The sequence below is a fragment of the Tiliqua scincoides genome, chromosome 5 (assembly GCF_035046505.1).
Source record: "Tiliqua scincoides isolate rTilSci1 chromosome 5, rTilSci1.hap2, whole genome shotgun sequence".
Lineage (NCBI taxonomy): Eukaryota > Metazoa > Chordata > Lepidosauria > Squamata > Scincidae > Tiliqua > Tiliqua scincoides.
Genome location: NC_089825.1, coordinates 91,478,269 through 91,491,551, shown reverse-complemented (window position 1 = coordinate 91,491,551; position 13,283 = coordinate 91,478,269). Strand labels below are relative to the sequence as shown.

Below are 13,283 nucleotides of genomic sequence, written 5' to 3'. Positions count from 1 at the left end.
GACCAGGTTGGAACAGAAATGTTTCCACTGCCTTTTGAAAGCAGGCAGCATAGGGGTAAGCCAGGTTTATTGGAGAGGGAATTCCATTATTGGGGGCTACTGCCGCAAAAGCCCTATTCCATGTTTCAACCAAATAAGGCTTGGTCAATAGCAGGACATGGAACAGAATCCCTGATTGCAGCAGTGGTGATCCTGGCCCTGGTGTTGCCCGGGCTATGGCTGCAAGCTGCTCCCTCCCACTGGCCAGGCTGCCACTCCCCCATTAGCCCCACCCCAACCTCCCTTTTGGAGGCCTGGAAAAGCTGTGTACAGCCTCCGAAGGCCTCGGAGAACCGAAAAACATCACTTCTGGTTTCACGGAGGAAACTGGAAGTGACATATTATGCTCTTAGAAGGCCTTCTGAGGGCATCAAAACATCACTTCTGGTTTCCTCCATGAAACCAGAAGTGATGTTTTTTGGGCCTCTGAGGACTTTACAAGGCTTTTGGATGGTTGGGGAAGCTGTGTGTGGCTTCTTTGGGACCTCAGAATGCCTCTGGGGGGAAAGGCCTTCTGGGGGTGGCCCTCAGTTCAGTGTGCCAGCTGACTGAGTGCTGCGGGGGGGGGTGTGTTATAGCGCTGCCTCCCCAAGCCTGGTGGCCAGGAGATTTGGCCCCCTCCAGATACGCCACAGGACTGCAAAGTTATGTTGTGGTGGGGAGAGTCCTTAGACTTTCAGAAAATGGCAGGCTCTGCTATGTTTGGAGCAGGCTCTCAACCTGATTGAAATACTTTCTTTCAGTTTCTCAAGAGACAAGACTTGCTGAATGTCCTTGCTCGTATGATGAGGCCAGCCTGTGATCAAGTGGTATGTGTTTGCTTAGTTCTGCTGCTGAAGAGCTCTTTCATCAGTTCTGCTAAGAGTCTCAGCTTTCATTCATTAAACACACACACACACACACACTCTTATAAGGACTGTGAAGATAGACTCCAATCTGTGGGCAGCATCTGGTGAAAACTTGGAAAGTGGAGGAAGTCTGAACAAGGTGACCAAGAGTTGGAACATGAGAATTCTGTGCAGTGTATTGGTCTTTGTCAGTCTCTGGTCCGTCACTACTGGAACCAGAATTAAGCCAAATAATAACATAAGAACAGCCCCACTGGATCAGGCCATAGGCCCATCTAGTCCAGCTTCCTGTATCTCACAGCGACCCACCAAATGCCCCAGGGAGCACACCAGATAACAAGAGACCTGCATCCTGGTGCCCTCCCTTGCATCTGACATAGCCCATTTCTAAAATCAGGAGGTTGCACATAATAATAAACCAAATAATGTATTTGCACACTTGCATAATCTATTCAGGCTGTAGAATCCTGCTTTTCCGGGTGTAGAATTATGAAGAGTTGGTTTTGCTGTACGCTACAGAGAAGATTGCTTACCATTGCTGACCCTCAATAATGCTAAGTGCAGTTGGGTTTATTGTGTTGTGGTTTGAACAGAGCTGTTGAATCTGCTTGGGTGACTTAGGCTACAATCCTGTGCAGACTTTCCTGGGAGCAAGCCCCATTGAACATAATGGAACTTTCTTCTGAGTAGACCCACTTAGGATTGGGCTGCCAGTTAAATTGCTGGGGAAGCAGTGTACTTTGTTGCTGCAGGAGCCGTGGGCACAATCCTAACCCATGTTCCAGCACTGACATAAGGGTAATGAAGCTCCTCGGTAAGGAAATAAACATTCCCTTGCTTTGAGGTGGCCTCCATGAGTGTCCTCCAACTGCAGGATGCAGCACATGTCCCATTGGCACAGCCATGCCAGTACTGGAAAATGAGTTAGGATTTGGGCCTTGTCAGGCATTGAACTACAAAGGTGAAGTGGTTCTTTAAATTAGATCCCTTTTCAGGCATTAAACTGGGGGGGGAGGCTCTCAGTAATTATCCTGGGTTCTTCCACCAGTGTGACTGTGGTCTTGGCTAATAGGTGTGTTATGCTTGTTCCTGTTTGCGTTTTTGGCTGCGGCATGGAGTCCTGGCCTCCCATTTCTACTTTGGTGAACCATGTGTCAATTATAGTATAACTAGCCTTCTCTTTGTTACTCAGCAAATAAAAGTCACCATGAATGATGAAGACATGGATACCTATGTGTTTGCTGTTGGGACGAGAAAAGCCTTGGTGAGGCTTCAGAAGGAAATGCAGGACCTGGTAGGTACTGGGGCATTAAGTGGGATTCCCAGGTGCTCAGAGCTAGAATAATATGCAGGAAGCATATTGAAATCCTGTAGAATGTGATACAGTAAAACAGTGATACAGTACACTTTCTTTCCCATCTCAATCTTTTCCACTTTGAATAAATAGGCATGGACCAGGGTTATATGCACATATGGTGAAGCCTGTCATTCATAGCTCTGTATATAGTATCCATAGAGTTAGAGCAGTCCCTTGGGTAGGGCAGTTAGGGTGGTCACCGTGCGACCTTGAAGCAGCTGACAAGCTGCAGCTGAGCTGTTCCATCTGCCGGAGCGTGGGAGGATGGAGGCCAGAATGTTAAACCAGATCGGAGTGTAACACCTTGAATGTAGTGGTTCTTGAAAGAAAGAACCTTCTTTCAATTTGTAAAAATCCCTGCGTGGATTTAATAAGCCTGCCTATGTAAACCCCCTTGAATAAAGTAAATACTGTATATTATTATTATTATTGTCCTGGGTCCCATGCTTTCATAGCCTATATATGGCCATAATAGGAGAGGTCCACACTAGTTGAGTTGCCCCAGGCCCACACCCTTCTAGGGATGGCTCTGCATAGAATTTGAAAAATTTATATAGTCCTTACGAAACTTTGAGAATTCAGCATGGAAGCCCGATATAAATCGCACTATCTTTTGGATATAATTTGCAAGTAAGACTTGTGTTCCTTTTACTTGTTTCTGGAGTTCAGCAGGAGCTATTGGTTGTTGAAAGTGTTCTAAGGTGGGGTAAAGTGAAAGCACTGTTACTGCTCATTTAATAATCACAGTGCAGATGTGGAATGAGCATTACAAGGGAATGATCAACACCTAGCTATGCAGGTAGCTACACAGAAGTTGGTGGACCCCATGGCATTCTTAACCACATTTAGAGTTCAGCCAGATCTCAGTTCTAGCTGACAAGAATTGAAATTGACTTCTGAGATTTTATTGGTTGACACCTGTTGAAAGAAGCAAGGGAGAGGATTCATAATGTGCATTTGTAATACTGTGGCAATTTCTTCCGCTTAGAGTGAGTTCTGCAGTGATAAACCCAAGACAGGGGCAAAGTATGGACTGCCAGAGTCGCTGGCTATCCTGTCGGAGATGGGCGAGGTCACAGAGGGAATGATGGACACAAAGGTAATGTCAAATAATTGGTAAAAATCTTCAGGTGAGGAGTTAGCATGGAATCTGAAGGCAGCTGTAATGGGGCAATCAATACCTCATGTTTTTGCTTCATAGGGCCCTCCTTTGCCATGCTGCATCCAGGAATCTTTTTGTCTTGGTTTGGGGAAAAATGGGGTGTCCAGCTTTGGGGACTGTTTTGCCAAATTCCCTTTCCAAACTTAGTCCAGATAACTTATACCCACTTTAAGCTAATTAGTTTCCCTCTTCACTCAAAATAGCCCTAATCCTGCAGAAAGCACTGCTGGGTTTTGCCCCGCCACCAGGGCAGCTCACCTGTTCAACCTGCAGAGGTCCTTCTTCTTTCCCTCTCCCTCCAGCAGTTTCTCTGGCCACTGCAGCAACACTTTGGTTCTCAGCAGCTCTTGGGCATGGCAGCCACACACCAGCAGTCTCTGTTCAGTCAGCCAGTCTGCCTTCCTCCAGGCTCCTTCCTCTTGCACTTTCAGTCTCTCCAACCCCTTTCTTCTACACCCACAAACTCTCACTGCTCCAGGTGCTGCTTTTATCTTTGAAGACCTTGTTGCCTCTAGTGGCTGCAGCTGTGCTGCATACCCACTGCTAAAAGCCTAGGGTTTAACCCCATACTTCCCAGGCCTGTCAGAGCAAGGGGCCACTGTTAACACCACATAACTCCCTATCTCATTGAGAGATTTTTCGCGTTTCCATTACAGAGACAAACACTAAAGTTACCAAGAGAAACAAGATTGAAAACTTAGAGTTGGGAGGAAATGATTCTTATTTTTTAGCAAATTTTGGTGTTTTCCAAACACCAAGGTTAAAAGTGCAGAAAGCAGTGTTGTGTGTTTTTATTCAAAACTTACATTATAATTATAGATTATAATCACTTTCAAAGTGTACTAGGTAGGGATATAGTGTCAGCAAATGCAGCCACAGTCGTTACCCATGCACCCTATCAAATAATGAATAAAAGCCAAATAAAACAGTTTAGTTCTTTTTTGCAGATTTTGCATTTTGTCTTTTTACAAAAATGAGAAGTGCAGAAAGCAATATTATGTTTTTTATTTTGTTACTGCAGTTTTCTTCCACCTCTACTTATTGTTCTTTATTATTAAGGGCTGGTGGTCAGTGGACAAGAGTATGGTACTTAGTCAGAGAATGTACCAATTACCTTTCGGGCAAAGCTCAAAGCCAGTGACTAAGGACCCAGTCCTATCTGACTTTCCAGTGCTGATCCATCTGTGCCAATGGGGCATGCACTGTATCCTGTGATAGGAAGGCAGTAATGGAGGATTGCAGTTAAGGAGGCATGCAGTTATGGAGGGCTCCCCAATGTAAGGGAACATAGGTTCCCTCGCTTTGGGTACGCAGTGTGGCTGTATTGGCACTGGAAGTTTGGATAGGATACGGCCCTAAGGCTCTGAGCCTTATCTCAGGTCAGTTGCCTCCCAAGATTGTTGTGATGGTAGAGAATTGTCATTCACTTTTTCTGAAAACTTTTTACCATTCAAACTTCAGATGGGGAGACCTGCAGATTCATTTGGTCAGACATCTGCACATGTTCTAGATCAAGCAAAGGTGTATTTAACCCAGTACTCTCTGAGCATGGTGACCAGCCAAGTCTTCCAGGGAAGACTGGCAAGTCAAGCATGATGGTTATCTCTTGATTGTCCCCAATAGCTGATAAATCAGAGGAGTCCAGTTAGCTGACTGTGACTGCTCTCCTCGTCCAACATCTAATCACGTTTAGAATGGGAGCACTAACTTGCCTTGACATACAGAATTAATTGCCACAGGATAGCTATCACTGACAAAAGCCTTTGATAAATCCATCCTTCACGAAATTTTTTTCTGTAAATATTAATGGATTGAATTCTCCTCAGAAGCGTAGAAGAATATTTCATCAATTATATCAAACCAAAGCAGATGTAATCTGTATACAGGAAACACATATTAGAAAAAATTATGCAGATTTCTTAAAAATAGAAAAATGGGAACTTTATTTTTTGCCTCAGACTCACATCAAAAGAAAAGGGGGGGTAGCTACATATGTTAACCCCAAATTGGAACCCGAATTGAAATGGCAATCAGAAGATGGGAGAATTTTGTTTGTAGAGATCCAAGTCGAAACAAGGAAAGCATTAATTGTCAATATTTATGCACCAAACACCCATCAAGATAAGTTTTATAGAAGACTACATGAGAAACTAATTACGGGAGAAGATAGGGATCTTTTTCTATTTGGAGATTTTAATGCGGTCTTTCAAACTAAATGGGACAGAAAATTTAACAAAAGACCTTTAAAAAGAGGAGGAACCCTACCCAGATCTTTTTTGGAAATGGCAGAAGAATTACAGATGATTGATACATGGAGAACACAATATCCAGAGAAATAACAGTTTACATATTATTCAAATTCACATAACTCCTGGTCTAGAATTGATGTGTGTTGGGCTTCAATATCCGGTTTAGGTGGAACGTTTCAGTCAGAAATTTTACCTAACATATATGCAGATCATAATCTAATTTCATTAATAATAAATAAATAAGGAGAAATACTTGGAAGTTAAATACAATTCAGTTGAATAATCAGGAATTTTTGAATCAAACAAAAACAGAAATGGAATTTTTTTTTTAAGACCAATTTTCATTCAGAAACTAAAACACAAATGGTGTGGGATGCAAGTAAAGCATTCTTTCGAGGATTAGCAATAAGAAATGCAGTGAAACAAAGAATTGGACAAGAGAAGAAAATGAAAGATCTTGTACAAAGATTAGAGACTGGCGAAAAGGAATTACAGAAAGAACCCACAAATCAAAGAATCCAACAAAGAATTAAGAAGATACAACATGAAATTAAAATATTCCAAGCCAAGGAAATGGAGAAGAATTTGAAAATGGCAAAACAGAATTTTTTTGAAAATGCAAATAAACCAGGAAGATGGTTAGCCCACAAGCTTAAAAAAGAAAGACGATAAATCCATCCTTCACTATTTGTCTACCAGATGCCTGAAGTGAAAACTTTGTTTAAAGTGAAATTGCCCAATCCAATGACAGTAGTAATAAACAGGAAAGGATCTCACACCAGTTTTCCAGTGGTTTTGGGTTGACCAGAAAATGCTGAACTGGCTGATCCTTTGGCCTGATCCAGCAGGGCTTTCAGGAATGGCACAATCTGGAGTGTTGCCCCATGCCAACAATGTAGCTGAACCTCTACTGCAGCACTGTAGAAAAGAAGAAAAAACCTTGCAATGCTTCTCTCTCAGGGTTTCTTTAAACCTGGAAGACTTCCTGTTTTATTTAAAGGGGCACTGTCCCTGTAAATAAAACTGGAAGTCCTGCACTTCGGGCTTTATGGAAGCTGCATGGTAAGCAAGGTGAGAAGGGGTCAATCCACTTCTCACTTGGGCAAGCGGGAGGCGGATCATTGTGACTTGCATTAGTGGCAGGCTGGAAGGAGAAAGTGAGACTTGGGGTGAAGCACGACCCAAATCTGCAGGCCCTTGGACTCCCTGCAGTCTGCCACTCAGGCAGTCACCTCAACTCATGGCCGGCCATGAGGGCTCTTACCTTCTTTATCATTAAGTTTGGTAATTTGTCTGCAATTGGTTGGATATAAGTTTCAAGCCTTATGTACAAAATCGTAAAAAGTACTCTGAATGTCTCTTGTAGATGATCCATTTCCTCACCCATTATGCTGACAAGATTGAGTCCGTCCATTTTTCGGACCAGTTTTCCGGTCCAAAACTTATGCAAGAGTGAGTATGACACAAGCAATATTATTCTTCCTGATTAATGTTGCCCTGAAGTTTGGGGGTGGAGGGGTGGGCAAACTCCCTTGTTGCCTAAAGCACAAATGGAACTCTCTTGGACTTTTTGGCAGGAGGGCCACATTATCTCTCTGACATGAGTTTACATTTGGAATTCGGTTAAATTTACTTAAATGAATATATTATAGATGGAACATATGAATGAATGAAGATCTTGCAATATCTGAAGACCTATAAAAGCCCTTGCACAAAGCAAGGCCAGACTTACTTTTGCTGCCACTGAAACAGGCATGAAACAGCAAGCAGTGGAGGGAGCCCTTGGCCCACAACTCACTCAAGAGGTTGAACAGACGCTGAGAGCAGTTGTGTTGGGCCAGTACTGGCTCAAGCAAGTCTTCGGAGGGCCGGAGGCTCATTGGAGACTCTGGGTTCTATGTGGGCTGGGTTGGGGGTCTCTGAGGGCTGCAGATGGCCTCCGAGCCAGGGTTTGGGCACCCCTGATCTTGGGCAGTATGCTATCCTGTTGTGTGTCTGTAATTGTAGTGAGCTGGGTTTTTTCAGTGTAGCCGGTCAGTGGTTCCCAACCTTTACTAAATCAAGTTTTGCCTGGCCCACCGTTGTACACATTTGTTCCCTGTTGTGTATCTACAATGTTGGGCAGAAATGGCTTAAAGGTAAGGGAACCTGATAAGTTGCAGGGCCTTTATGGGGGGTGGGGGTGGCGATTCAGCTGTGATGGCAGCAACAACACTTCTGGGTTCCCTCTGCCACTGACTAAGGGAAAAAAGGGGTTTTTTACTTACCCATCTGCGGTGGCAGTGAGAACCTGGGTTTGCCACTGTCCTGCCTTTACCGGTGAATTGCCAGTCCCCTTAAGGGGGAATACAGTGTTTCCCTTTGCCCTGGGGGTTCATGTTGCCCAGGTTGGGAAACACAGATTTATAGCAAAGTTAGGTTCTGAACTTTTTTCAGTACTAGAGCTTTAATGCATTAAGTATTTTAATGCTTTTTAAATATGGGATGTCTGATAAAGCAAGCACAATGGCTTTTCCCCCTTAGCAACTGTTTGGGGTTTTGCTGGAAGAGATGTGATTCACTAATTGTCTACCATACTGCTTCTGGAAGACACATAGGCAATAGTTGTGAGGTTTGTCACAGTAATTGATACTACATGTAGCATGGCAGTAAGAGCTGTGTTTCAGTGGCAGGGATCTATCATAGCAGATGCTATTCAGAGAAGGGAACAGGCTGCTGGACAGGGCAGCTTTGCCCAATGCACAATTGCTCTTTGCACACTGCTGGGATAGCTAGGATGCCTTTTGTCCTGGACCCGTGCAGTGAAGATAGGGGAGGTTATTACTCCATGAGGTCCTCCTCCCACATCAGGTTTTCCAGCATGGTTTATTGTGGGAAGCGTAGTCACAAACATCCTGCAGGAAAGTCATCCCGAAGCATTCAAAACTACGGGAGGAAGTTCCTGCAGTTGTTTAAAATGCTCCAGGCTGGCCTTGACTACTAGGCACATGCGAATGTACCCAAAATAGGAGCCATCCTTTAGTAGTTTGTAGTGCTGCCTAAATACTCTTCTGTTTGTGTGTTTTATATATATCTTTCTAACATCCATACTCTTTTGTTTGTTCTCTGCCAGGGAGGGTCAGCCTTTGAAACTGCCTGAAACTAAAAAGACACTATTGTTTACCTTTAATGGTAAGAAAGCGTTACTGACTTTAAACTGCTTTCCTTGGGGATCTGAAATTCTGTACATAGGAAATTAGCCCACCACCGAAGTATAATGTGTGTTAGGTAAGAGGTGTGTTCTGAATCCTGTTGTCACTCTTATAACGAAGAAGAAGGTACTGGTGCAGAGTCCTAGATTCACATTCGGATCTTTGTGCTTGCGAACAAATGTAGGTAAAGCAGTTGTTTTTTTTCTTCCTAGAAAAAGGTATCCTGTCTGACTTGTAGCTGGGATCACTTAAAGAATCATTGTGAGATCATGAAATGCAATTTTAAAATGTTGGTTTCTGATCTAATCTATTATTTAGGGCTGCTGTGTTAGATTGGTTAGATTAAGTGATAAGAACTTAATTTAGGACTCAAGGAATGAAAACTTGTCCCAAGTATCCTGGGCACTAATTTGAAGGAAATGTCTCTTTACTTTACAGTGCCTGGATCAGGCAATACGTCCCCAAAAGACATGGAGGCTCTGCTGCCTCTGATGAACATGGTTATCTACTCCATTGACAAAGCAAAAAAGTTCCGTCTGAACAGAGAAGTAAGTCATGTTAGTGTGTGCATATATGCGGTGCCTTTTTGATGTAGACATTAAAGGTGTGATAGGCTCTTCATCTTTACTCCCTTCTCTCTCAGATACCACCCCCTGTCCTCTGTGTAAATTGTGTATGCCTTTATCTGAATGCAGGGCATGAATGTTTTTTAAGAGTACATTCTTGGCTGGTGTTATGATTTGTGGCAGCACATGAAATAGTGTGATTAGGGAGAGAAGAGAGAGACTGCTGAATTGAATTCTAGATGGTTACACTTTTAGAAATTAAACCAGCACCTTGTTAGGTGCCTCAGAGACTATTGCAAACCAAGCTGGGTGCCAGAACATTGGTGTATGGGGCTTCTGGCCTTCCAGAAGAACTATTATGCATTCTCTGGTACTCTCAAAAGAGTTGTCAAAGGCAGATTGCATAAGTATGCTATGGCATTTTGGTGCATAATAATAAAGCAGTCAGTTTGGGAACAGTGCAGGGCCAAGCATTACCATATGTGAAAGTATCCAGGGAGATGAATCTCTACATTTTGCTTGTGGTGATACTGTCTGACATATTGAGAGTTCAGTTGTACTAATCGTGACTTATTTTGCATCTCTCCCTGCTTTGGGGCAAAGGGCAAACAAAAAGCTGAAAAGAACAGGGCACGTGTAGAAGAGAACTTTCTGAAACTGACTCATGTGCAAAGACAAGAGGCTGCTCAGTCCCGTCGAGAAGAGAAGAAGCGGGCTGAGAAAGAGAGGATCATGAATGAAGAAGATCCGGAGAAACAGCGCCGCCTGGAGGTAAAATTACACTTCTGGAAACAAGCTCATGGCTAGGTGAAAGTTGCTCTGTTGCCAGTCATTTCACATTCTTTGAGGTGGGTAGGAGGTGTCAGCAGTGGTGAGCTGAGATCTCTGTGGAGTCGTGAAACTAGCATTAACATTTTGTCTGAGCTATAAAATTTAGTGGTTGTATCCCTTCTTCTGTTTGGCCTAGTTTAACATGGGAAATGCTTCATGAAAAAGTGACAGGTTAGATATATCCAAGATTGGGCTTAATCCATGGAAAATCATCATGCGGATGAGCTTTTTACTCAGTAATTGTTGCACCTTGGGAACTCTGGATAATTGTCCTTTTGGCTTGGTGTGACCATAAGAACAGCCCCACTGGATCAGGCCATAGGCCCATCTAGTCCAGCTTCCTGTATCTCACAGTGGCCCACCAAATGCCCCAAGGGAGCACACTAGATAACAAAAGACCTGCATCCTGGTTCCCTGGCTTGCATCTGGCATTCTGACGTAGGCATTTCTAAAATGAGGAGGTTGCACATATGCATCTTGGCTTGTAACCTATGATGGATTTTTCCTCTAGAAATTTGTCCAGTCCCCTTTTAAAGGCATCTAGGCCAGATGCCATCACCATATCCTGTGGCAATGAGTTCCACAGACCAACCACACACTGAGTAAAGAAATATTTTCTTTTGTCTGTCCTTACTCTCCCAACACTCAATTTCCAACTGCAGGATCTTGTTTATTGCATTGTATCCTGCTCATCCTCTGGCATGCTCTTAGTCATCATATTAGGCTAATTAGGCTGAGAGAGTGTAACTGGTTCGGTCCTATCCAGTGATTTCAGGACAGGATGGGAGTTGAACTTGGGTTTTCCCAGATCCACCATCTCTGTACTTAAGCCATTCCATCAGAATTCTACTGTTAGGGATGCCAGGAAGAGGGGGGACCATATTGGAAAAACCCTTCCTCTCAAAACACAGAACCTAGTGGTTCTTGTTTGAAGCTACACCTTCATAGTGAACTAGAGTGGTTATAGAGATGCACGTGGGAGAACCTGTTGATATATATCTGGACTTTCAGAAAGCATTTGCAAAGTTCATCACCAAGGTCTCCTGAGAACTCTTCAGTCAAAAAATAAGGGAGCAGGTTTTCTTGTGGATTGGGAACTGTTTGAATAACAGGAAACAGAATAGCATTCACAATGGAGAGGGGTGAAAAGCAGAGTGCTGTACGGATCGGTCTTGGGGCCGGTGCTTTTCAACTTGTTCATAAATGACCTGGAGTGCTGAATCAGCAGCGAGGAGGCCAAGTTTGCAGATGACACTAAACTTTTTTGGGGTGGTAAAGTCCAGCAGGGATTGTGAAGAGCTCCAAAATTATCTCTCTAAACTGGGGAAATGCGCGGCAAAATAGCAGATGCATTTCAATGTAAGTAAGTGTAAAGTGATGAACGCTAGGGCAAGAAATCAAAATTTATCATATATGCTGATGGGTTTGCACTATCTGAAATGGATCAGGAGAGAGATCGTGGAGTGGTTGTGGACAGCTCAATGTAAGTGTTGACCCACAATGCAGCTACTGTGAAGAAGGCTAATTCTGTGTCAGAATAATTGAAAGAGGGATTAAGAATACAACCACCAATATTACTATGCTTTGTACAAATTGATGGTAAAACCACATCTGGAATATTGTGTTCTGGTTGCCATACCTCAAAAAGGAAACAGTGGATCAAGAGAAGGTGTAGATCAGAGTGGCCAAAATGATTAATGAACTGGGACACCTCCCTTACGAGGAAAGGCTGTATTGTGTTTGGGGCTCTTCAGTCTAGAAAGAAGATGCCTGAAGGAAGAACATAACTGAGACATATAAAATTATGCATGGGGTGTATAGAGGGAAGTTCCTCCTCTATGCTGCCTGGCTCACCACAACAATCAACAATTTGTGCATTTATTGCACAATGGAATTAAATGTCTGGAAGAGCCATTAGTTTGCCAGCCAACCTTATTTCCTTTGGGTGTCATGTATTTGTTTTTAAAAACAAAATTCAAAATCTCACCATCATGCACAACTTGTCTCTCAAACAGGAGGCTGCTCTGCGGCGAGAGCAGAAGAAACTTGAGAAGAAGCAAATGAAGATGAAACAAATCAAAGTGAAAGCCATGTGAAAACTGAAGTTGCAGGAAACCTTTTCTGTGCCAACCATAGAATTGCAATTTGCTGCCTACCGTGGGCTAATTATGTTCCTGACTCTATCTGTTGTCCATCAAGAACCACTTTTGACCGCACCCTTTGTTGTTAGTGGGATTTTAGCTGAAGAATTTCTGTGAAAATGTACATGTGAAAAGGTTATTAGAACTGATTGTCGAGGAATGCTTTCAGGGTCAGTTGGAGGGTTGTCCCTGGGAACGTTAACATGGGTGATCAGCTCTGATGTAACTTTGTCACATGCATTCATATGCTGGATTACTTCAAAGAGTGATCCCATAAACACCAAAGTTATGCTGCAGTTAGCAACCAGAAAGATGTTCTTCGCATCAGTACTCCCAATAGGTGGATTACAATCCTGAAATCACTTTTATGTCCTTTGGGCCAGTGGAATGGCTAATAAGTATTTTCAGGGTTGTAGCCAGCATTCCAGTTTTAGTGTGTGTGGGGGGGGGGGGGGGAGAGAGAGAGAGTGTGTGTGTGGGGGGGGGGGAGAGAGAGAGAGCTTTGCAGATGTCTTCCATGTTGTTGGCTTGTTTTTTCTCCTGCTTGTTTTGGTTGGTACCATAGAAGCGTGCAACATTTCTTGGGTTCCTTCTTGGTTCTTTTAAAAATATATATATAAAATTTCCTAGTTATGTGCTCGCAATGCATAAGCACTTTGATTCTCTTTTGGGGACATGGGCAAGACCTTGCAGTAGAGAAAACACCCACCCCTTTCAAGATTGGTTGGTGTAGCCAACACATTCGCTCTGGTTTAGCGTAGGTCAGCAAAATTAACAAAGGCACATACAACCATGAATAGTTCAGGCTTTAACATCAGTTGTAATTTGTAGAATGAAACTTTTTCTGTTGCCATTGTTGCAACAGAAGAGCCAGTATTATTTAAAGACTTGCAGTTTTC

General features: G+C 43.2%; 1 protein-coding gene across 3 annotated transcripts in view; it reads left to right on the top strand.

The window, feature by feature from the left end:
- Positions 1 to 12,833, top strand: part of CCDC47 (coiled-coil domain containing 47) — a 28,331-nt gene extending 15,498 nt beyond the window's left edge. For all 3 annotated transcript variants that reach the window (XM_066627332.1, XM_066627331.1, XM_066627329.1), the window contains exons 6-13: positions 783 to 848; positions 2,080 to 2,181; positions 3,233 to 3,343; positions 7,022 to 7,107; positions 8,768 to 8,826; positions 9,285 to 9,394; positions 10,016 to 10,183; positions 12,259 to 12,833. In XM_066627332.1, coding sequence (XP_066483429.1) covers positions 783 to 848; positions 2,080 to 2,181; positions 3,233 to 3,343; positions 7,022 to 7,107; positions 8,768 to 8,826; positions 9,285 to 9,394; positions 10,016 to 10,183; positions 12,259 to 12,339 — 783 coding nt within the window. In that variant the 3' untranslated portion in view covers positions 12,340 to 12,833. The remainder of the gene's footprint in view (positions 1 to 782; positions 849 to 2,079; positions 2,182 to 3,232; positions 3,344 to 7,021; positions 7,108 to 8,767; positions 8,827 to 9,284; positions 9,395 to 10,015; positions 10,184 to 12,258) is intronic.
- The last annotated feature ends 450 nt before the right edge of the window (positions 12,834 to 13,283 follow it).